At 47.7% G+C, this 21,811-nt stretch overlaps 1 protein-coding gene across 1 annotated transcript in view; it reads left to right on the top strand.

Moving 5' to 3' along the window:
* LOC104272484 (eukaryotic translation initiation factor 4 gamma 3-like) overlaps nt 1-21,811 on the top strand; it is a 72,147-nt gene that overhangs the window by 8,709 nt on the left and 41,627 nt on the right. Inside the window, 7 exon segments of the mRNA XM_009867499.1 lie at nt 4,060-4,080; nt 4,908-5,087; nt 5,646-5,760; nt 9,652-9,752; nt 12,246-12,368; nt 15,897-16,005; nt 21,232-21,773. Coding sequence (XP_009865801.1) covers nt 4,060-4,080; nt 4,908-5,087; nt 5,646-5,760; nt 9,652-9,752; nt 12,246-12,368; nt 15,897-16,005; nt 21,232-21,773 — 1,191 coding nt within the window.

Raw genomic sequence — 21,811 nt, 5'->3', positions numbered from 1 at the left:
CGTCTGTGAGTGGGCACGGTTCCTGCTGCGTTGAGTGGGAGGTGCCTTCTCGTCCTCTGCCCGGTCGGGGTGAGGTTGTCCTGGCAGCCTTCTCGGTGTGACCAGACAGAAAAACCAACGAGGGGGCTGCCTGGGGCTATGAGAAGCTTAACTGAAGCGAGGAGCCTGGGTGTGCGATGCGATTCTGTAGTGTTGGCCACAACTTGTTGAACTTTCCTTTTGCGTCTTTTCTCCGCAACCTTTGCGGGGCTTCGTGAACCCATCGCAGCTGCCAGCCTTGAGCCAATTTAAACTTGATCGGATTTAAACTGAAGAAGAGTGGGTTCAGATTGGACCTTCGGAAGAAATTCTTCAGTCCAAGGGCAGCAAGACTCTGGAATAGGTTGCCCAGAGAGGCTGTGGATCCCTGGAGATGTTCAAGGCCAGAAATCCATATGGAGGTGCACGCTCTAAGTGGCGGGTTGGTGGAAGCCTTGAGCAACCTGGGCTAGTTAAGGGCGTCCCTGCCCATGGCAGGGGGTTGGATGAGATGATCTCTAAGGTCCCTTCTGACCTAAGACATTCTGTGATTAGGAAAAAAACCAGATGTCTGTCCACGTTGTGTTTGATGGGCGAAGCTTCGCAGAGGTTGTTTTCAGTCCTCTTACCACAATTTTATTTTTCGGTGAAGCTTTTAGCATAGGGAAGGAGTGCTCCTCAGACATTTCGCTGGAATTGATGGCTTAGAAATCTACAGAGTAAATAGAAAATCAATTAAAATGCATTGGTAGCTTTCAGAAGGAGGTCAGTGCTTTCTTTGATCATTGATGTTTCTCGATGGCAGTTTCTTACCTGGCTGGCCTTCATCAGACTTTTGACACGGGGTCACACAGAAAGAAAATTAAGGTGGAGAAGATGATGGTTAATAAAAGGATATCAGGACGTGTATATGTAAGGAGTGATTGAGTAGTGAACTGCAGGGGAGTGCTGAGAGGGGTAGCACAGAAGCTTAGTAGTGGATTTCCTTAATATTAGTGTTAATTGCTCTGGCACAATTAGCAGGTATGTGTCTGCAGCAAATGAGTACAAAGCTAGAAACTGGGATTAGCACGGGAATGCTGAGCAAGGGGGAGCGGCGTGGTGGAGCAAGGCGTGATCCAGCCTTGCTGGGCTCCAGCCCTGACACTTCAGCGCCAAGGAGAAGGTTTGATTTATATAAAGGAGGAGCTGAAACCACCGGGGCAGAGCGATCTGTAGATAAACCACAGAAGCTATTTCCAGTTGAGGTAGGGAGTTACTGGGAGCTGCAGGGTTGGGCAGTAACTGGGGAAGCCCTGTCTAGAGCATGTGCGCAATTCGGCTTTTTTTTTTTGTTTTTCCCGAAAGGCTTCCCTGAGCAGGTAAATGAGGGAGGGGCTGCTGAGATGATGAGAGCTTATTAAATGAGCAGGCTAAACGAGCCGAGCTTGAGGCAGCCGACCAAAGTGCTCTCTGAGAGGGTTTGAGTTGTGCTTTTCTCTAAGTGCATCGGAGGGAGGTAACAGATAAAGGGTGAGACTCTGACTTGAGGACCACGGCTCAGGTCCTCACCGGTTGCTGAACAACCGTGGAGCGTGTTTCGCACTCGTTTGACCGCCACTGGATGTAGCAGGACTTAATTTTGGAAGGAAGTAGCCAGGGAAGGGTTGGTGTAACGCAGGGTGTCTGTGGGAAGCCTTGCTGGGGCCCGGAGTACCTTCCTTCTGGTCCCGAGCAGATCCTGTACGTGCTCCACTCCAAACCCTGCACTTATTAGAAGAAACAGAGACAAAATATCTTAGATTTTCATCTCCTGGTGTTCTCCCCTGGGATATCATTAGCATTACTTGAAAATGTTTTCTGTGCAGGCATCCGTTTGACCTAGCGAGATGAATTCTTTAGCAAATCGAGTCAGAATAGTTAAACGTTTCAAAGAATGACTTTGGGTATTGCCAAGCTTAGCTTTGGAGGGACAGGAACAAGGATGAAGCATAAAACAGTTCACCAACCAGATGAAACTTGTTTTGAACGGTAAAACCAACCTACAGATCAGATGCACGGTGCCCCGAGCGAACTAGATTTTCCTGAGAATTTTAGTTTTACTTTCAGGAAGCAGAGTGGCTGGAAGCAGTTCAGACTCTGCCAGAGAGATACTTGATTGGAACTTGCAAAAGCTTCCAGTGCTGAAAATAACAGATCTGCTTTTCTTCTCACTGTCTCCATCTTCCTTGTAGTAATGAAATCCTCTTTTTTTCTCCATGTCCGGACTGGAGCTACCTCGGTGATGGTGCAGGCTGTATAAGAGTGTTTTTGAGACCTTGGGGTTTTTTTTAACATTGAGTTTCTTCGCTGGTGGTCCTCCTTCTGCTGTAGAATTGCTTAGCACTGCCCTGGCGACGTTTACTACTTGATGGAAGCACAAACTCCTGCAACACACAACCCGTTTGGGTGGACCGAGTGTGCTTTAATTCCTTCAGAAATTAGAGAGATGGAGTTTCTTCAGCGTGTCACCCCGAGAGATAGCACCTCGGGATCTTTAGGGCACCAATTAGTGACAGAAAGGAGAAGCTGTCCACAAACCCAGGAGTTGCCAGTGTAAGTTTTGCCTTGATGGTTTCGGTGACGTTATTAGCAGGTTTTGTAGGGGCAGCAGAAACTTGAGGAGCAGGGTGGCTCACACCGGGGGAGGACCCCTGTCTCGTGCTCTCAAGGCTTTGCTGTGCTGCCCTGGGGATGCAGTTAGCGGCAGGAGAGATATGAGCTTTGCTGCAACCTCCAGCCCGTTTTCGCTCTGCGTGGATACAGAATTGTGGTGGCTGTTGGCTTTTCCCCCCCACCCTGCTCTGGGGAGACTCCTGCTGTAACCTGCTACCAGGTTAGGAGCAGTAATTATCCGGTGATTTGCAGGGAAAGAAGAAAGGACCTTCCCACTTTCTGGTATCTTTGGATATTGAAAACTTGCAGGCTCTAGTTATTCTCCCCAAAAATTCAGTGTCTGCCCTTGGTTCATGCAACACTTGTGCCTTTCCCCCATGTCGAGACAGCCACGGGGTTTATCTTAATGCGGGAGCGTGGTAACGTGTTGCTCTTCTGGTTTTCTTTCTGCACCTGCGCTACCAAACGTTTCTCCCCGAACAGCTGCCCCCTGGTTCGGGTCATGCATGGAGTGTGCCGCTCACAGTTCTTCATCCAGACTCATCTTAATGGTGTCTGGATTGATGTGCTCATCTTAATGGAATCTGGGTTTCTGAGTCATCCGTGGCTGTGGGGAACAACTTGGGTGTTGTGAAGTCTTCAGCAGCACCAGAATGACTATTTTAAGGTCACTATCGTGTCGAGTGTTGGGGCACCGCAGCTTCCCTCCACCCTACGCCATTCCTCCCGAACGCCGAGGCAGATAAGCCCAGCTCATCCCTTCATTCCTTCCTGGTTACCACTCTCTTCTCACCGCTCATGATTTAGTTACTCACAGACTATTTTACATCAATGCACTTCATCCATCAGCAGTCTTCGATGTGATCTATGATGACCTAATTACTATTATTTTTTTGCCCAACGGTTAAGTATGTGGCATTTCTTATCCTTTCAGTCTTGGTGCAGAAGCGGAGACCAAATCCATTATTTGAGCGAGGGTTTCTGCTTTGTCTGCTATCTCTGTATCGCTGAAAGAGACCAGAAAGGAAAAACGTTTGATGTTTTAGGAACAGAGTAAACAAAGTCTTTCTGTAGTATCATATTTCCTGCAGTTAATCATGATTTGGTTGGTTTGATTTGTTGTTGGTTTTTTTTTTTCTTGTTTTAAACTTTTATACTTCCATATAAAACTTTTCTAGAAGAATTGCTGACCCCTACCTTGGGATTCTGGTAGAAGAGTCCTTGGTAGCAGCTCAGTCCTTTTTTCCTTGCTGTGTCTGTCAGAGATTAGTCAAAGCGGGATAGAAAGACGAATGGAATTGTGTGCATTTAGGGTGCATGTTATATCCTATTCCTTCCTATTGATCTGTAAGCTGTTCCATTGGCTTTCTTTCTGTTTCCTGCTGCTTTCTTGCTTCGTTATTGAAGGGAGGATTCAGACCCATACAGGTAATTTTCACTCCTGGTTCTGCATGGCCTAAGTGTCTCTATCACTTGTATCGTCACTCCGGTAGTGAATGCGTTCGTGTCTGATGCATTGTCTTACCCGACTGAGTTTCAAGACCGCGCAGACTCCAGAGCGAGCTCCTCCGGTGCCGCGAGCGCTCCGTCCCGCGGATGCTGATGCCTTTCCCAGCGCGTAAGGGTTGAGGACGGAGCGTGTACCGGTGGGGCGCTGGGTTTCCTGGACCTGGTCCGTCTGCGTGGGGCATCACTTCATGCGAGCGTGGTAGAAGAGTCTGGTGCCACCCTGGAAGAGGTTGCCACTTTTCCGAAAGCAGAGGGCGAGACAAGTCACGTGGCTCGGTTTGGCTAAAGGCTAAGCGTGAGGCCCTTCTGGCCTTGGTAAAAATCTGCCTTTTTCAGCTATTCTGGAGATCTATTGGAACAGTTGCCTTGATCTTTTATTTCCCTAGCGTATTTATAAAGTGGCTTTTTTGGCAGTCGACCCACCTTATAAAAAATATATTTGACAAAAATCGTTTTTTCTAAGGCTCACTCTGAAAGCTGGGCTGTATAATTCAGTAGATACAAATGAATAGTTATTGGAGCTTAAAGTTTCTTAGCTTTTTTCCTACCTTGTTAAACCAAAGACTGGGGCACACTCTCACTATTTCCAGGCAAACCGAAATTGCCCTGCGGTTTTCTGAATGCGTGGCAACCCTTTGAAAGTAGTATTGTAATTGTACGATTGGACCCGTATTTCAAATTCCTTCCCGGAAGGTCTGACCGGTTCTTTGTTTTCTCTCCTTCTTCTCTCCCTTCCTTGCCCCTAGTTTTTCCAGAGGCCTCAGATACAGCCTCCGCGAGCCACCATCCAGAACAGCAGCCCTTCCATCCGTCCTGGTGCCCAAACGCCGACCGCGGTCTATCAAACCAACCAGCACATCATGATGGTTAATCACCTGCCGATGCCCTACCCGATGCCTCAGGGCCCCCAGTACTGTATCCCGCAGGTAAAAACACCTTCTCCAGGCCCCGAAGGAACCACGAAGCCGACGCCAGCTCTGTCTGGATTTTCTCAAGACCTGCCGCAGAGCTTGAGGCGGGGGAGAGGGAGTGAAATTCAGCTGGTAGTCGCATATTTAGCCTCTGCCTTTCTTCTGCATGAAGTGTTTGCTCCTCAGCGTGTGGAGGCAGTGGGAATAAGTTACCTTTCTAGTTTTTGAGCTCCTCAGCAACGGAGTGAGACTGTGCTCTTGGAAAATGTTTAATGCTGTAGATGAATCTAAATTGGCTTCAGAGAGCTGCAGTTATGCCTGGGCCTCCGCTGAAATCAGGGGAGGGACTGTTTTCCACTTCAGCTCTCATGTCCTCTCTGACTTCTCTTCAGATGGCACAGCTTGCCTCTCCTGGGTTTTTGGACAGTAGCATTTATGAGTCTGTAATTAATCACTTTGATAATCAGGTCTGCATTGATCTAGGGGCGCTCGGTTACCGGTTCTGTGTGCAGCAGCATGGTGTTGCCCAACTCCTCCTGATGGGTTTTGTTGCTTTTTTTTCCCCCCTCCCAGTATCGTCACAGTGGCCCTCCGTATGTCGGGCCCCCCCAGCAGTACCCAGTGCAGCCGCCGGGACCAGGACCCTTTTATCCAGGACCAGGTCCTGGAGAATTCCCCAATGCCTACGGTAAGTTCTGCTTGGAAGTTTCTTCTCAAGTGTTTTCTGGGTGTGTTTTTCTGTTGTCAAGCTGAAGATTTATAATAGCGAAATGGATTAGCATTTGTTTGAACTTCAAATAGCTGCTCAATTTGGTTGTGTCACAGCCCTTATTATTCACTCCTGAAAAATTCACAATAACAGACCATTGTATGCATGAGTGCTTAAGGAAAGGCCGCAACTGGGAGCTACCCATAATCACATGTGAACAAGAATGGTGGCTATTTGTTATTCCCTGCTCAATCATTATTATTTATTAAGGTATTGTGAAGACATCTGGCAGCCCTGGTTTCCATTGAGCTATGCCCCGAATACGTTCGCACAGTTCACATTTCGTATCCCCGCGGTCCTTGTTCAGCGCTTAGCGAGGGAAAAGAACCAGCCGTGTGGTTTCCTTCGCCGGGCTCACGCCGCCAAGATCAAGTCGGTCCGGTCGAAGGGTTTGTAACCCAGGCGCAGGCTGAAATTAGTTTTTTAAACAGGCAACTCCCAGTCTTGCCTTTTCTGGAGCCGAAGGAGTTGGGAGGTTGCTTGGCAGCCGTGGTGGTTTGGAGCACGGTGTTCAGTCTCTTCGATGGACTCCCCCAGGCACTGAGCTTCAAAACTGCACCTAAAAATTTGGAGGCTGTGTGGCCAGTGCGGGCATCGCTCCGTCTGCGTCTCCCCGGGCCTTGGTTCCTCCAGGACCTCCCGGCTGCCTCTCGTTCAGGTCGTGGTTTGCAGTCCCCGTGTAACAGCAGGTGCCTGTCCTTCAGCATCCTCTTCTCTTGGCAAATCATCTCTTTTATTAATAATCTTCTTTCTTAATAATTTCTAGTGTGTTGCTGTGTGCCATACGTATGGCGCTGACGTCAGAGTCCCCTCTAAGGCTTTCTGCAGGGTCTGTATCTTAATAGTTAAGACAAACCAGTTCCTGCAACCTGTAGTTGAATGAGAATTAGGTGTCTTGCAGTCACCTGGCTCACTTCTTTTATTTACCTTCCCTTGCTCATTTATGGGAACCTTTTAGGAACCCGACGGGGCGATTCTAGTTGTCACCCTGTTGATGGGTTTGTTGGTTTGTTGAGTTTTTTTAAGTATTTTTTGCAGCCTTTTATTCAGTCCGGTTGCTACCTACCCACGCACATTCTGTAATCTGCTGGGGACAGAGATACCATCAACTTTCCAGGTGGCTTTAGCTGTTGTTATTTCAGAATGTTAGAAGGGAACGATTACCTTCCCGGCTGAGCAATGACAGCCCTGTACCGTTGGCAGAATTACATGTTTGCTCTGCACAAATACAGATTCCTTTTAAAGGGGAAAAAAGCCCCAGTTGCTGCCCTACTTATAATTTTTAAAGGTCTGGACTATTTTTTTTTTCTCCTTTATTTCCTTTTTTCCCTTTTTATTTATTTGATGTATAGAGGGCTCTTGGGACTACTGTGAAAAGTTGCCATGAAACCTTCAAACCTGGTTATACAATTTCTGAGGAAAAGGAGAAAGAGCAGTTATAGGGCAACTAGTTCCTGTTTGCTTATCCTAGAAAAATTAGAAAAGAAGAAATATTGCAGTGACTCTTTCAATCTGATCATCTGAATGAGGAAACTACGGAGTATTCCTCATTTTTTCCTGCAGTTGCAGGTATGCTTTCTTACTTTCTGCTCGCTTAGGTACTGTTTCTCAGTTTATGCTTCTGTAATTTGGAAAAGGTTCCTTTGCTGGTTCCTTTCCACTCCTGAACACGCCTGGTTTCTTACCCGAGGGTGTGTGATCTTTCAGTCCCAGCTTGGTTTTAGGTCACTGCGTCTGGAGCATCAGCGGACGATGATGCCCTCCCTCACGGAGCAGTTCCCAAGCAGAGAAGGTTTATTGGAGGAAGAGGATGGTTCTAGATTTGCCTGTACTCGTCCACCTTTCCCTCCTGTCGCTTCCGTGCTATTTCTACAGGGACTGGAAATATTTGGTCTCTCACCGGGCGTTGGGAGACAACTAAACTGACAATACAGGTAGATAACGCCGTGGCCTTGCCCTTAAACCTCGGGGCTTGGTCACCGACATGGAAGTCGTCGCGATTTGATGGACATGTCGCAGGCGGTAAAGAAGGTGATAAAGGAAAATGCTGCAGCAGACGGAAGTTGTGAAGACGGACGGCGCACTGTTCGCTGTCTCAGCTGGGCGGTTTGTCGCTCTCTTTCACATCGGCGAGTTTTCATGCTGCGTTGGGAAAGACCTTGAAGTGATGAATGGGAAGGAGGGAGAGAAAAGCTCGGGTGCTGCCACCGTGGGAAGGATCAAAAGGCAGGGTGCAGAGCAAAGAGCGTCACACTGAGAAATGCACCTGGCTTGTTGCCACCCAAGTTATATTCCTTCCCAGAAGTTACCCTTTCTTTTCAGGATTCGCTCTTGATTTTTTTTTTTGAAGTGTATTTCATGAGGGTGGAGTCCTTCCTTGAGTTAGGCTGTAGCTCGCTCTTGGGCAGGGCTCACGTTACAGGCTGTCCAATTAGATCTGGTTTCTAGGAAACTAGACAGGGAGGTATGTAATGTGCTGTGGGGCTCCCAGGCTGGCTCCTGGCCTCTGATGTTCTCCAGGCTCCAGCCTGGCCAAAGGGTTGGTCAGAAGCGCTTGAGGCTTCATCGCTGTTTCTAAGGAGGGGGCAGAAGTGTTCTCACTTCCCAAGCCGTGGGGATGCTGATGGAGGCTTTTGTGCCCTGAGGCTGGATCCAAAGGCACGTTGCCTACCACGAAGCTCAAAATGAGCTTAAGTTAAGTTGTTTAGGTCCACCTTAATTGCAGCATCTGAGAGTGAACACAGTGGGCTGAGCTTTTAGCAGCTGGGTGCGATGCTCTCTGCTTTCAGCTCCCGGCCGGCTGTTTCGGCAGAGCAAGGTTCTTGTTCTGAGCACGCCGAGCTCCCCCTTTTTGCTTTCCAGTCCTCAGCGTGAGGAATGCATCCTTTAAAGTTGCAAATCAGGTTGTACCAGGCTGGGTTCCTTTGCTTTCTTGGATTTCACCGTTTGCTCGAGATGGTGGTGACCTCCCGTTCTGAGCTTTTTGTTCCCGTTGAGTGGTTAGTTCAGCTGAAGAATCAATCGGGTTGCTCCAGCTGCAAGTGCAAGCAGGCAGTCCACCTAGCATCCGTGCCTAGAAGGGAAAAAAAACCAGCGCAGTCGTACGAGTTCACCTGATCTCTGATCCGCAGACAGAAGACAGCTCTGCTGCACGGCCTTTATTTATGTCTGGCACGTTTTTAAAGCACTCGGTCCTTTTGAGCCAGTTGTATTCCATAAAGAAAAACATAATGAAGCTATATTGGATATTATGAATGTAATCAGTGTGGTGTAATTTTGCAATATTAAGCGTGGTCATGGGTTTTTTGTGTGTTGGCAGTGTGAGGAGAACGTTGCTTGTAATTAAATTTTCTGGCTTTGCTTCAAAATAGGTTGCAGTTGACCTTGCCTGTTCTTTGTAATGGTTTGACTGAATTTCACTACAAAGGCAAAAAAAAACCCAACCCCAAGCCCCAACCACAAATCCACCTGTTTGTCAGTCAGAGGAGTCTGAGGACGGACTTTTCATGCCTTGGTGATTTCATCAGCCTCACAGAAATGGATGCTTGTGATTTGCTGTTCACAGAGGGGAAAAAAAAAATAAAAATTGAAGTAGTGACTTAACTGCTTGCCTTGATGGCGTCGCAGCTTTGGTTTAGAGGAGGCAAGGCAGAGCAAAACACAGGCTGGTCACCAGCTGGGTGTTACAAGTTCTGGTTTTTGAAGAGAGCGAGGAGGAGAGGACTGGTTTTACTTCGTGTGCTTGGTTTTGGGTCATTACCAGGTGAGCTCTACTTTTCACTGCCTTGTTTCTGTCTTGTCGTTTTGCAGGAACACCTTTCTACCCAAGTCAGCCAGTCTATCAGTCAGCACCCATTATAGTGCCTACACAGCAGCAGCAGCCTCCGCCAGCTAAAAGAGAGAAAAAAACGGTAAGTTTTCATCCTTGACTGATACGTCCCTGCTGAGAATCATCCTGCTTCTAAGGTTGAAGGAAATTAATAATGCTCTTAAGCTTAAAACTGAGCTTTATCTTCACAGAGAGGTTAAGTCTTACCTTTCCACATAGGCGTAATTTAAGTGTTGCACGATGCTGCGTTGGTGTCTTGTATTCAATTTGCTGCAGGGACTTCACCCTCCGAGTTTATGACTAACCAAAAAGGAAAATATTTTGGCTCATTTTGTAACAGATCTAAGTGAAAGTAACATTGCTGGCCCCAGCCTGGAATCCTCAGCTGCTTAGAGTTTTACCAAAAGAGCCATGTGGGAACAAAGAAACTCAAATAATTTGGGGACAATATTGGGAATTGGTTCAAATTGACCCCCCAAAAAATTGTTCAGTATTATGCCTCAGAAAAGATAGAAAAATGGTAAGTTTTGGACTTACTTGGAGGCTTGACAGAACCTGAACACATGACATTATGAAAGGGGGTAGAGGTGTGGAGACCACATTTCCTCTCTTCCTGATTCACTGGTCAGAATTTGAGAGACCAGTTAACAAAATTTAAACCCATTTGTAGGTGGCTGGTGGAGAGGAACAGCAAAGACACACCAGGTGAATTTAAACAGAGGAAGTCAGGGGTGGATTTGTGCCTGTGAATGAATTGTTTCTACACAATTGAAAAGGAAATTACTCTCTATCATAATCTGTGTTGAGTGGTTTGGAAACATTAAGAGAACTGTTTTCTGGGAGAAAATATATGGGATGAGTACACATCTCAAAATGCAGAATATCTGTGTCTTTTGACTTTTTGAAGATGATGTAAGATGACGCTTGACTTGGGAAACTGGAAGAGCTGAACAATGCATTAGCTGGGCTTGCAAGAAAGGCCTTTTCTGTAGCTGCTGTCAGCAAAGGGTGATGCAACTCTTTTGTCACCTCTTCAACGTCCTCTTCAGTCCCAAGGAGTCTCTTTTCAGCGTCCAAACCATGACACGGCCGCGTCATTGATGCCATTTGAAATGCAGAGATGCTCAGAAACACTCCGCTGTGGTCAGGGCAGTTGCATGCCAACAAAGCCAAGCGCTCTGAAGCAGAAAAACAAAAGGTTTTTAAAATGCTTTTCTCTGGACGTGCTATTGGTGTCGCAACTGAAGAAATGAGAGAAATTAAAGAAAAATTAAACGTATTTGTGTACGTACACCCGCATGTGCCATTGGTTCAGTATTTGAGTACTGCAAATTTTCAGGCAGGGAAAATGCATTTTAATGCCATCGACTACTCTTCAGGAGAAGAGGGAAGGAATTTATGCCAAGTCTTAAGTCATTATTGCTGTGCTTAATTAAATATTTTAGCAGAAAAACTCCCTCAAAAAGCAGGCGACGGCATCTTGTCAGCATCCTGAATATTGCTTGGATGTTTATTTGTCTTCATAACCCAAACATCACTGAAGTCAATAAATCAGAAAACCTTTCTGCAGTGGGTGACTTTATATACGTGGGGCCAGTCGAAGAAAGCCCCGCGGTTTCCAGCGAGCCCCCTGCCCTCGCAAGGATCACGATCTGGTTTGCAGCAACGGGGACTTCCGCGTGTGATTTATGCAGCGTTCAGCCAAGAGCTTTTGAGAAGATGGACAGGCAGGTGGTAGCACTGTCCTCAGGTTTATGGAGAACTTCCATTCTGATAATGGAGATGAAATTCTGCATTTCCAATTAACCCCGGCTGCTCCCCGTATTCAGAGACAGGGATGGCTCAAGTGTCGGCTGAGGATTCGAGTGAGCAGTCTGGAGCGCTCTGTTTTGGAAAAGATTTTTTCCTTCCTATTTTGGGGCTGTGGAGAGACTCAAAAAAAACCCCCACCAAATTTGTTTCCTAAATGCTGATGAGTTTCATAGGACTTTAGCTTATGCTCATGGTTACCCTTTCCTGCACTCGGTATTTTTGTTGATTCCCTCTGTTTTGTTGGTGTGACTTTGCTCAGTGTGGAAGGGAAAAACAAAAAGAGCTGAGTTGCTTTCCTGCTTTACCCGCAGCTGGGTTGGCAACGAACTGAATTTCATATCAGGGTGAAATGTAGCCCTTTGTTGTTTGTTGGGTTTTTTTTATTCTTGCACTTTCCACTAATTGGCAAGCTTTGTTCTGTAGCTACACTGTCTGCTGAATTTTCTAACTTGCAGTAAACTTACTTTCCAGAAGTAGAGACCGTGCTTTAAATTTACAGGGTCATCCACTGGGGTGCACGTATTTAGGCCTGATGAGCGTTTTGATTAAATTATGTTTCGAGATTAAGCAATGACATGCCAGGAATTGCAAGTTATGGAAACAAACCACATTCCAGTGTTCCTGCAGAGCATCAGCTCAACCCGGAGCATCTCCCCCCGAGTGCAGCGCTCTCTGTCCTGTCCGTGCTCCCCTCTCCAGGAACCCCAAGGACAGCGTGTGACGGGAAGACTCCTTTGAATTAATTCTTTGTTTGATACCGTAGATCCGAATCCGGGATCCAAACCAGGGAGGCAAAGATATAACAGAAGAAATCATGTCTGGAGGGGGCAGCAGGAACCCGACGCCTCCCATCGTGAGACCCACTTCCACACCGACTCCACCTCAGGTAATCAAGCGACCGCGTAACCTTCTTCCCGTGCTGGCTGCTTTGCTTTGCGGCGTGTTAGAGCCAATTCCTGTCTCCTCATCCACACCACGCATCGCCTCCAGCACCTGGATTGTCCTAAATTGTCCACAGTCTTCAAGGATTTTAGGTTTTTTGCCCTCCCAGTTTTTACCAGGCTGGAGCTTGTAAAATGTGGAGCTGCAGCGCTGCTACAAGTTCCCCATCCGCAGTTTTGTGTCAGCAGTAGATTTTACAGCTTTTAAAGACTTGTAAGTGTTAAAGGAGGAGCCGACGTGTTTGTGAGACGCGGGGTGTTTCTGTGAGAGTCTTGTGTAGCTGGAAAAGTCCATATCATGTGTGTCATCCATTGGGTATCTTCACTTGCATCACCATCCATACCGATGTCTTTCTGCCTTAGTAAGGTTGTTTTAGAGTAACCACAATGACTGTAGCTCTGTATCACGGAACTGTGATAAATCTATCACAGATTTGGCCTCTCTAGGTTCAACCTTAAAAATGCATTTTTCTGATGTAGGAAAAAGCCTGAATATCCCAAACTGACATTTTCCATTGCTCTTAAGTCTCTTCTTGTCGCACACCTTTGATTGGACCTTTTTGAAGTCTCAGTGTTCACCTGAGAAGTTGATGTGTCGTGTCTGGAAATTAAACCGATTGGAAATCCAGGTCTGTTCTAGTCCTTTTTGACCCAGGGCCAAGAGAGTGCTCTCACGCTCACCCACCAGCAGTCCTGACGTGAACCAAAGTCCACCGTGACATGAACTGCTGGGACTGGAACCGGCTGCCTTCCCCCGTTTGGAAACAATTTCTCTCTTCTGCCCGCTCCTCCCCACGTGCAGCAGAAAGAGGTGATGTCTCCTTGGTTCCCCTCAGAGCCTCAGAGATGGAGGGGACGCCCAGGGCAGCTCCTGTCCTCCTCCCAGCTGCTGGTTGCTTCCTATGTCGTCTTAGTTCTCCTTCTCTTTTGGGGGAGATGGTGTGAAAATTTAAATGTTTTTGAGGACCTGGAGAAGAAACTGGTTTGGCCCAAGCCGTGGAAGGTGACCAGCTTTACTGGAGGTTGGCGTCCGCAGTTTGGGGGCCTGATGAGAAAACACGAAGGCTCGGTCAGAGCCTGGCTGAGGCTGGGGCACAACTTCTTCTTCTTCCAAGTTCTTCCTTTTTCAAGATCACCAGGTTTTGCTAGGTTTTAGGTGAGACTGCTTTTCTGAGCTGGAAACCTTACTTTCCTCTCTGTGTCTGGAGAGTTTTTGTGCTGGCTGTCCCGTGTGGAGGGGAAAGCCTCAAGACACCCGTCGTGCTGGAATTGGAGGTTGCAGCTGAGCCAGTAAAAGTGGAACTGGGACCACCGAGATGAAAGAAGAGCCTGGTCTGCAGATCTCCCCTCCACCGAGACCAACACGATAGGGCTTTGGCCGTTCCCCTGGTTCCATCAAATCCTCTTGTCCTGTGAAGGCATCACCATGAGCTTTGGCTCATCTGCTTTCTCCTCCTGGTCGCCGTCGTGGGCGAGCAGCAGCGAAGCGCCGTGCTCAAGCAACTCTCGACTCGCCGTGGTTTTGCAGCAAGGTCTGCGGGAGTCGCCTGGGAAAAGCTGTTTTTCTGCCGGAGAAAGATCTGCTGACCCAGCTGGAAGGGGAGAGAGCCGAGAGCTGGTTACATATCAAACCATTTAAACTTTTCCAAGCATTTTCCATGCGGTACTAGTGATGTAAAACCATAGAGCGAGCTCTCCTTGCTGTTACTTCGTGCTCAGTGACTTTCCCTGTTAGAAGTGGGGACGAGTTGAACGCAGGCAGGGTTTCAGGTTGTGTTCCTGCGTGGTGTGGCTAATCCAGGCACTTACCGGCTCAGTTCTGCGCTCTGAAATCTATTTTAAGATCTTACAATTAAGTCAAACGGGACAAAATAAATGTTTTTCAAGAGGAGGTTAATAAGCATGAATTTTTATGAGCTGTAATTTCTATGCAGAGCACAGCAGCGATGTCCAATCATCTACTCTAAGTAAGGTATGCAAATACTTCATGGCTTAATATCCAGCCTTCGCTTTGATTAGGTACTTGGAACCACTTTTGTTAATCACAGAAGAGCTCTGAAACAGCGCTTACCAGAAAAAAAGTTTGTGTAACATAACTGAAAATTTAAGCCCACTTAAGCCAGGAAATTCCAAGTTATTGTCCCAACAGCATCTCTAATTCATTTCTTTGGAGGAAGTGTGACATCTCCCATGAAATTAAGCACCTTAATAACGGTGCTCAGTGGCTGGGTTCGAGTAGCTGTGGATATTACAAGTTTGAACAGCCTAAAATCAGCAAACTTGAAACGTTCAGCAGTAACTTTGCTTGAAACGTGTTGGGGCTTTTTTATCTCCCCTTTCCCCAGCTGCTGAAAGCTGTGAACAGTCCGCGTGAGCTTCAGGAGAAAACACCTGCCTCTTGAAATCTCACCCAAGGGACTCCTAGCCCAGTCGTATTTTAGGAGCGTGCTCGATTCTAGATTCTAACGACACTTCATTCGTGTTGACCGGCTGGTATCTGAGTCTGTGATCTCGTTATTGAAATGACACAAGCGCAGAAGGACAAACATGCTCAATCAGTGCCTGGAGGCTGCCACTGAAGCCATAGAAGAAGAATAAGAATAAGAAAATAAGAATAAGAATAAGAATAAGGATAAGGATAAGGATAAGGATAAGGATAAGAATAAGTGAGAATAAGAGGGGGATGTTAGTATTTTTTTCCCCGTTTAGATTAGTTTTTTTAACTGACTCAAAGGAAAACCAAAACTTTGACAACACAAGCCTAAAGCATCCACTTCTCTCAGGAGATTAAGTGCTTAACGTAAAAAAAAAATAAATCCTGGGCATGTCCAGCAGATGAGCATTGCTGTGCCAAGGCTTGAGCCGCCTGGTTTTAGCCATTTCTGTGCTTTTTGTATCTTCCGTTTTGTAGCCAGCAGCTCCTCAGTGGCCACTTAATTGCTGAAGTACTTTGAAGTTCCTGCAAAAGCAGCGGGCCCTCAGTGGAGATGTTATTTCTGTGGTTCAAGCAGAACACTAAAAATGTGAAAGGTGTTGGAAATAGCTGATCCGGTGAGAGGGGAGTCGAGTGCAGAAGGCACTTCGGTCACAGAGAGGTCCAGGCGTGGTTTGGTGTTGATGGGACTTGTTGCAGACCACCCGAGGAGCATTTCTGCGGCTCTCGGAGGAAGCGTTCGGCGAATGAAGCGTGTTCCCAGCTGTGCCGCGCTGCCTCTTTCTCCCTGCTGTTAACAGTGACTGTCTCTTTCTTTCCCTCCTTCCTGCTGCCTTTTCTTCCTGCCCTTCCCCGGGGACTTTTCTGAATGTATTCAACCGGTCCGTGTGTCTTCTCTCTTTTATTTTCCCTGCCTTTGCTTTCGCCTCTTCTATCCCACCCTGTTCTCCTCTCTCCGCTTGCTCGCTCGCGCTCCACGTCGCTGTTTTTTCTGTTCACGTGCTCATTCTCACCCTTTTTTTTGTACTTCACATCCCAGCAGCTGCCCAGCCAGGTCCCCGAGCACAGCCCTGTGGTTTATGGGACTGTGGAGAACACCCATCTCGCTGCCAGCACCCCTGTCACCGCGACTAGCAACCCGAAGCAAGGTTTGTTGATGGATATTTCCTTCCTGATTATTTTTAGTCTTTCCCCCCCACCCCCCTTTCTTGTTTTAGGTTGAATATTTTTGGCACGGAGACGAGCAGTCAGCAGAAATAGGAGGGGAGGGGACTTCTCCTCCAGTGGAACATTTTCACAATGTGTTGCTAAGGGAATTAATTGAAATTTTCCAACTTGAAACTGCTTAAAAATATTCAGGCTTATATGTCCTAAACATTGTTTCAGAGTACCTGGAAGTGTAACCCTCTCGCCCACACGCCATCCTTCAGAAACAAGTGTGTTGTCAGTAAAATGCTCATACCAGGGAGGTTTTATATCATTTGGGCAATTAGCTGTAATGATGGCACGTAACCAGAACATCATACGGCTCCTCCAGAGCTACTCGTGCATCCTGTCCGACAGGACGTGGGCAATATTAATTAGAGGGGGGAAAAAAAAAACCCTTAGTGTGCAAAGTGTGTCATAAACAGCATAGCAAATTCTGCTGACTTCAGTAAAAATGGGCTTGGATGGAAAAAGCTTCTTCAAGTGATCCCATTTTCTTCTCATATCTAAGAATATACATTGGAGGGGAGGTTTTTTTTCTAAACTCTTCAAAGAAAAGTGTCCTGGGAGGGAAGGTGGAGCGTGCCGAGTCTCTTCCCACACTGATGTTTTTTAGCCGCCTACGAGCCATTACGGAGCTGTAATTAATAACGCGCGTGCTGCCGGCCGTTAGCGGGCGCGGGGCTGGAGCCACGTCTCCTCAAAGTCGAGAAGTGGCATCTTTCACTCCTGAGCTTTGCTGCCGAGATACTTTTTTTCCCCAATGTTTCTAGAAGAAAACTGAGCCCCAGAGAAGCTCTAGAAGAGAGGAGAAGCAGCTGCCTCTGATGCTGCAGGAGTTGTAGATTGGAAGAGCGACACAGTCGCTGCTTGAGAGGAAAGGGACGTACCCATGAGGCTAATCTGTGTTGGATTCTAAAATTGACTGTCGCTCTTTTGCAGCCATAGAGTAGACTTCAGGCTTTTCCCTCAGTGCAAACTGTTCCACCAGTCGCTGCTTGAGAGGAAAGGGACGTACCCGTGAGGCTATAAAATTGACTGAAAATGTTGCTCTTTTACAGCCGTAGAGTAGACTTCTGGCTTTTCCCTCAGTGCAAACTGTTCCATAGATGCATCTCGAAACTTCTGCGGTATCTAGAAATGCTTGAGAAAGGGACCTTTTGGAGCCGGTCTGGTTCCATCTCCCACTTGAAGTGGGACAAACAGGTGGACTGGGGCTCAGTCTAGATCTTTGCACGCAGCTCAGACGTCGCTGTCACCTGAAAAAGTTGTGAGTGGGTTTAATTCCTCATATCCAATCTAAACCTCCTCTGGAGCAACTTGAGGCTGTTTCCTCCTTTGCCGCTCATTACTTGAGGAGAGGAGACCGGCCCCCACCTCGCCACAACCTCCTTTCAGGTTGTAATCCCTTCCCAGGCAACTGGACATAAACTGGAAGTAAGTGGTCTTTAATTAGTTACTTACACAGGTCCGAGTGTGCTGGTTTAAATCTAAATCAGGGCTTGAACTGGGTTTTAGCGCTGATGAGCTTTCCTGTGTTTATCTCTGTTCCATCCCAGAAAGATTCAAACATTTGTTCCAGTCCAAAAATTGCTAAAGAGCACGTTTATGTAAGCGCTGCAGAGAGAGAGCGAGCCCTGAAATAACACCGTTAGCGTGCGGCTGCGGCCCGGGGCGGGGGGGTGAGCAGCGGGGGTGTTGGTCATGGGACAGCGCGAGTTGAAGGTGATGGAACTTTAGATACCATTAAAATTGTTTATTTAAACCAGGCGAGCGACTTCGGGGGGGCAGGTCTTTCCAGAAATGCATGCATCAAAATAATTTTTTGCTTTGTGCCTGGTGTTGCTGCTTTTTTTTTTCCTTCCTTTTTTTAAAAATTTTTCTTTGTTCAAGGATAAAAATAGTCATAGAGAGGGTCACGTGGCTTTCTTACTTGAGTTTTTCTTAAAAGCAGTATCATTGCTTCTCCTAAGACCCCTCCACAGCTGTGTCCATCCCCGGGGACTGGATTCACCCTCATGCCCTTTTTGCCCTGGCTCGAAGCTTGGTGTGAAGCTGGCGAGCAGGTGCCATTTGCTGTTTTTAAAGCAGCTTCTGGCTTTCCAGGCTTCAAGGTTCATGTTCATTTGGAGGAATGCAGGAGTTGCTACTGCAATACCTTGAAAAGTGGGGGTTTTGGGGGGACAAGCAGCAAGCTGACGTGCCCCTGGTGTGTATATAGCAGCCGGGCTGCGGAAAGGGAGTGCGTGGCTGGAGAGTTTGCGTCAAGCCGATGGACCCGGCAGGCTGCAGGTCAGGCTGGGGCTGAAACTGCGCGTGAAATCGGAGCCACCCACCTTAACTGAGCTTGCACAGGTTCAGGGGGATTTTTGGAGTAGTATTCCTATTTTTCCTTTTTACCTTTCTTGACGCCTCTTTCCAAATCCTGCGGCGGATCGGGCGTGGAGGATGTAAAGCACGCCCTGCACCAAACAGAGCAGTGTCAGAAGTTTGGAAAGCTTCGAGCCCCTCCGCTGACGCGAGGAGTCGGGAACGTGCACTCCAAAAAAGCGTCTGCGCCGCCCCGCGAGTGTTTGCACCAGGACAAAAGATGGAAAAATGGCAGCAAGCCCAGCGATTATTTTCAGATAAACACTGCAAAGCAGGAACAAATTCCTGTATCCAGTAAAACCTGCCCCAGTCACCGCTCTGAGCAGTCTTTGCCGTCATGACTACCCAGTAACCCAGCTCCTTCGCTGGCTTCGTGTGGAGGAGAGAGCAAGCGTCTGCCCTGCTGAGTTCGTAAAAATATTTCTAATTAAGGCTAATTTTACAAGATTTGTCTTTATCTGGAGATTTAAAAAAGAAATCTACTGATGGAGCAAGCTTTCCTCCTTGGCAGCCCAACGCTTCCAGTCAGTACTTTCCTAATGTAGTGTGAGGAGTGATCTCGGTGTGTTTAGCAAAAGGGATCCGATTCAGTCGGGATGAATCACGTTGGTGGTTGTTTTCCCTGCCCCAACCGTGCGTTGCTTCACGGGGCTGTTTCTGTAAGAGCTGGCAGGGCTGAAAGTTCCTTTGCCAGGACTTGGAGTTTTGTCCTCCGTGATGGTGGTTCAAGTAAAGATTTACTTCTTGTTAGGCAAATCTGCTCATCGTTCTTCTGAAATCCATCCCCCTCCTCAAATTAGTTTTCTCCTGGAATTTCCGTGCTCAGCCTCTATCAGTGACTGATGTATTGGCCAGATAAGGTGTGATTTGAAGAAAGCGTGCGGTTTAAAATGCAGTTGTGTATTTTTGCTGTGATTTTTATCTCTCAGAATGTTTTTCTAGACACTTCAAATGCTGCTTTTTTTGTCTCTTTAGTTTTGTCTCCTTTGATTCAAGGGAGAGAATATCCAGGCAGTTGTTTATAGCGAGCTGTAAATGTCAAGAACGCTCCATGAGCAGTCTGCAAAGACGTTCCAGAAATCGGAGGTGACGCATTTTCTTTTCTAAACCAGTTCCCGGGTCCTTTTTCTTCCGCAGAGACTTCAGAATCGAAATCAGCTGTTGGGATATTTTCTCCCATACTCTTCCCTCATTTTTTATCCTCTTCCAAAGTCTCATTAAGTTGATAAACTACTGCTTTGGCCGTGGGCCTGGCTGTAACGCTGCTGGGGCTGCCGACGGCTGGAAGCAAAGTTCTTTGTTGCTCCAGCTAAACCCAAATACGGGACCTGATGCTCTGAGCAGTTTTGGATGGGTTCTCCTTCAAAAACCCTTTCCCTTCGGCCTCTGTTGAATAAAAGCAAAGCCAGCAGAGCTGGGGCAGACCAAGCAGAGCTGCACCTCTTTGGTTCTACCTGAATTTTGGTGATTCAGGTTTGGTTGTGGCCTTCAATCTCCTGATCTGAACAGGGAGGTTCATGCTTCTGGCTTTTCCAGAATTATTTTTAGCTGTCGTGGCAGCGTCCCGAAGGAGTGCCTCGTTGCTCAGGAAGCCTTGGGGCGTTTTGCGTTGGTGGAGCAGAGCAGAGCTCGCTCCCCGAGGACAGATAAAGCCGATCTCCTCGTCACAGTGATTTGGAGCTGGACCTCTGCCATCTGGACGTTGACTTTAAGCAGCGCCCCTCTCATCCGTCTTGCAGAGCTGTAGCACCGAGGAGCTTTCCTGAGCAAGATCTTACGGTCTACGCCTCGTCAAATCGGAGGCGGGAGAGGATGTAGCAGAGATCCTAAGAGATCCAGAAATCCCAAAAGATCTCGGCTCGTACTTTGTTCAAAAAAAGGTGGGAATAGGTTGGGCGGTGTTGCAGCAGACCTCTGGGAGCTGCGCGATTGTCAGCAGGGGTGGGTCTGCAAAGTCCATCGCTGATCGCAGAAGTACAGAGACTTCCGTGCACAATATTTTGGGATTTGGTTTGATACATGTGCCTTTTTTACTGTGCTTTTCTCACCCTGCTCGGTCCCCTTAGCCCACAGACGTGAAGAGGTAAGGCTTTGGGGGTGGCTTCAGTCCCTTTTTGGTTTTGCTTTCTTTGGGAAAAGGTATCTCTGCTGAAATGTTGAACAAAAATAAGTGGGGATTCTGTCCTCTCGTCTGATGGGCAGTGGAGCTGAGGAATAACTATTGGAAAATTAAACTAGGTGCATCTCTCGTGTTAGTAATGGTGTGGCACGTGGCAGCCATAAGAGAACAGCCCAACGTCAGTCGGGGAGTCGTCTCCCTGTTCCACAAAGAGGGGGAAGCGTCGTGGAGCCGGTGCTCTCACCGCTCTCTCTGCCTGCATTTTGGAACGTGAGTTTGCCCAGGTGTTGGTGTTAAAACCTCGGGTTCCTTGAAGGCAGATCCAAGCAAAGCGTCTTTTTGTCTCCTGTGATTTCTGTAAAGAAAAGCGATATATTTTCAGCAGCAGTGCCTGCAAAAAGTCCACGTTGTGTGGCACACTTACATTCCTTTTCTGGTAAGAATGGTCTTTTACTGTAAAACTTACTTCAGAAAACCAGAAGCAGCAGTTGCATTTTCCGATTTGCAGGCTGCCTGGACTTTTCCTTTAGAGGCACGGTTGGTGTCAGGTGCCTCCGGTGTCTTCCTCGGAGCTTCCCGAACAGCGGCAGAACGCAGGCGGGGTTGGACACAGCGAAGGAAAACGGGGTTGACTTGCTCTTCGTAACATTGCCTTTTTTTTTTTTCCTTTCTTTCCCAGAAGAGAAGCCAAAACCAGATCCAGTATTAAAACCTTCTTCTCCAGTCCTCAGACCAGAACCTGCTGGGGAGAAAAAAGATCAAGCTGGCCAAACGACCGAGGCCACCTCAGTGGAAACCCCACTAGAACTTCCTCTTGCTCCGTCGCCGACCCCGGCTGCTCCCGTCGCGGTTGTTTCTTCTGTTGCTGCTGTCGTCGTCGCCGTTTCTAGTAAATCCACATTCACAGCTGAATCGGAGGAAAAATGTGAACTCTCTTCCCCGAAAGAGGAGGCTGCGCCTGTATCTCACGCCGCGCCCTGCGCGGACGCGTCGGACCCTTTGCCGGCGGAAGAGGCAGATGCCGAGGTGTGCGAGGAGCCCAGTAGTGTAGCATCTAGTGATATTCCAGTGACTGCTAGTACTAATCCAATTAACGAAATGAACGGAGTTAGCGAGAAAGGGACTGCTGCGGAGCCCGTAGTCGATGTAGCCCAGACAGAAGTTGCGCCATTGACTGTTGAGGTGGAGACACCAGAGGCACCTTCGGCAGAAGCGGAAAGCGTGCCGCCGCCTTGCAGCGCTCCTCGCGCTGCTCCCTC

The sequence above is a fragment of the Apaloderma vittatum genome, unplaced genomic scaffold (genome assembly GCF_000703405.1).
Source record: "Apaloderma vittatum isolate BGI_N311 unplaced genomic scaffold, ASM70340v1 scaffold12544, whole genome shotgun sequence".
NCBI lineage: Eukaryota > Metazoa > Chordata > Aves > Trogoniformes > Trogonidae > Apaloderma > Apaloderma vittatum.
This window is presented reverse-complemented; position numbering and strand designations above follow the sequence as displayed.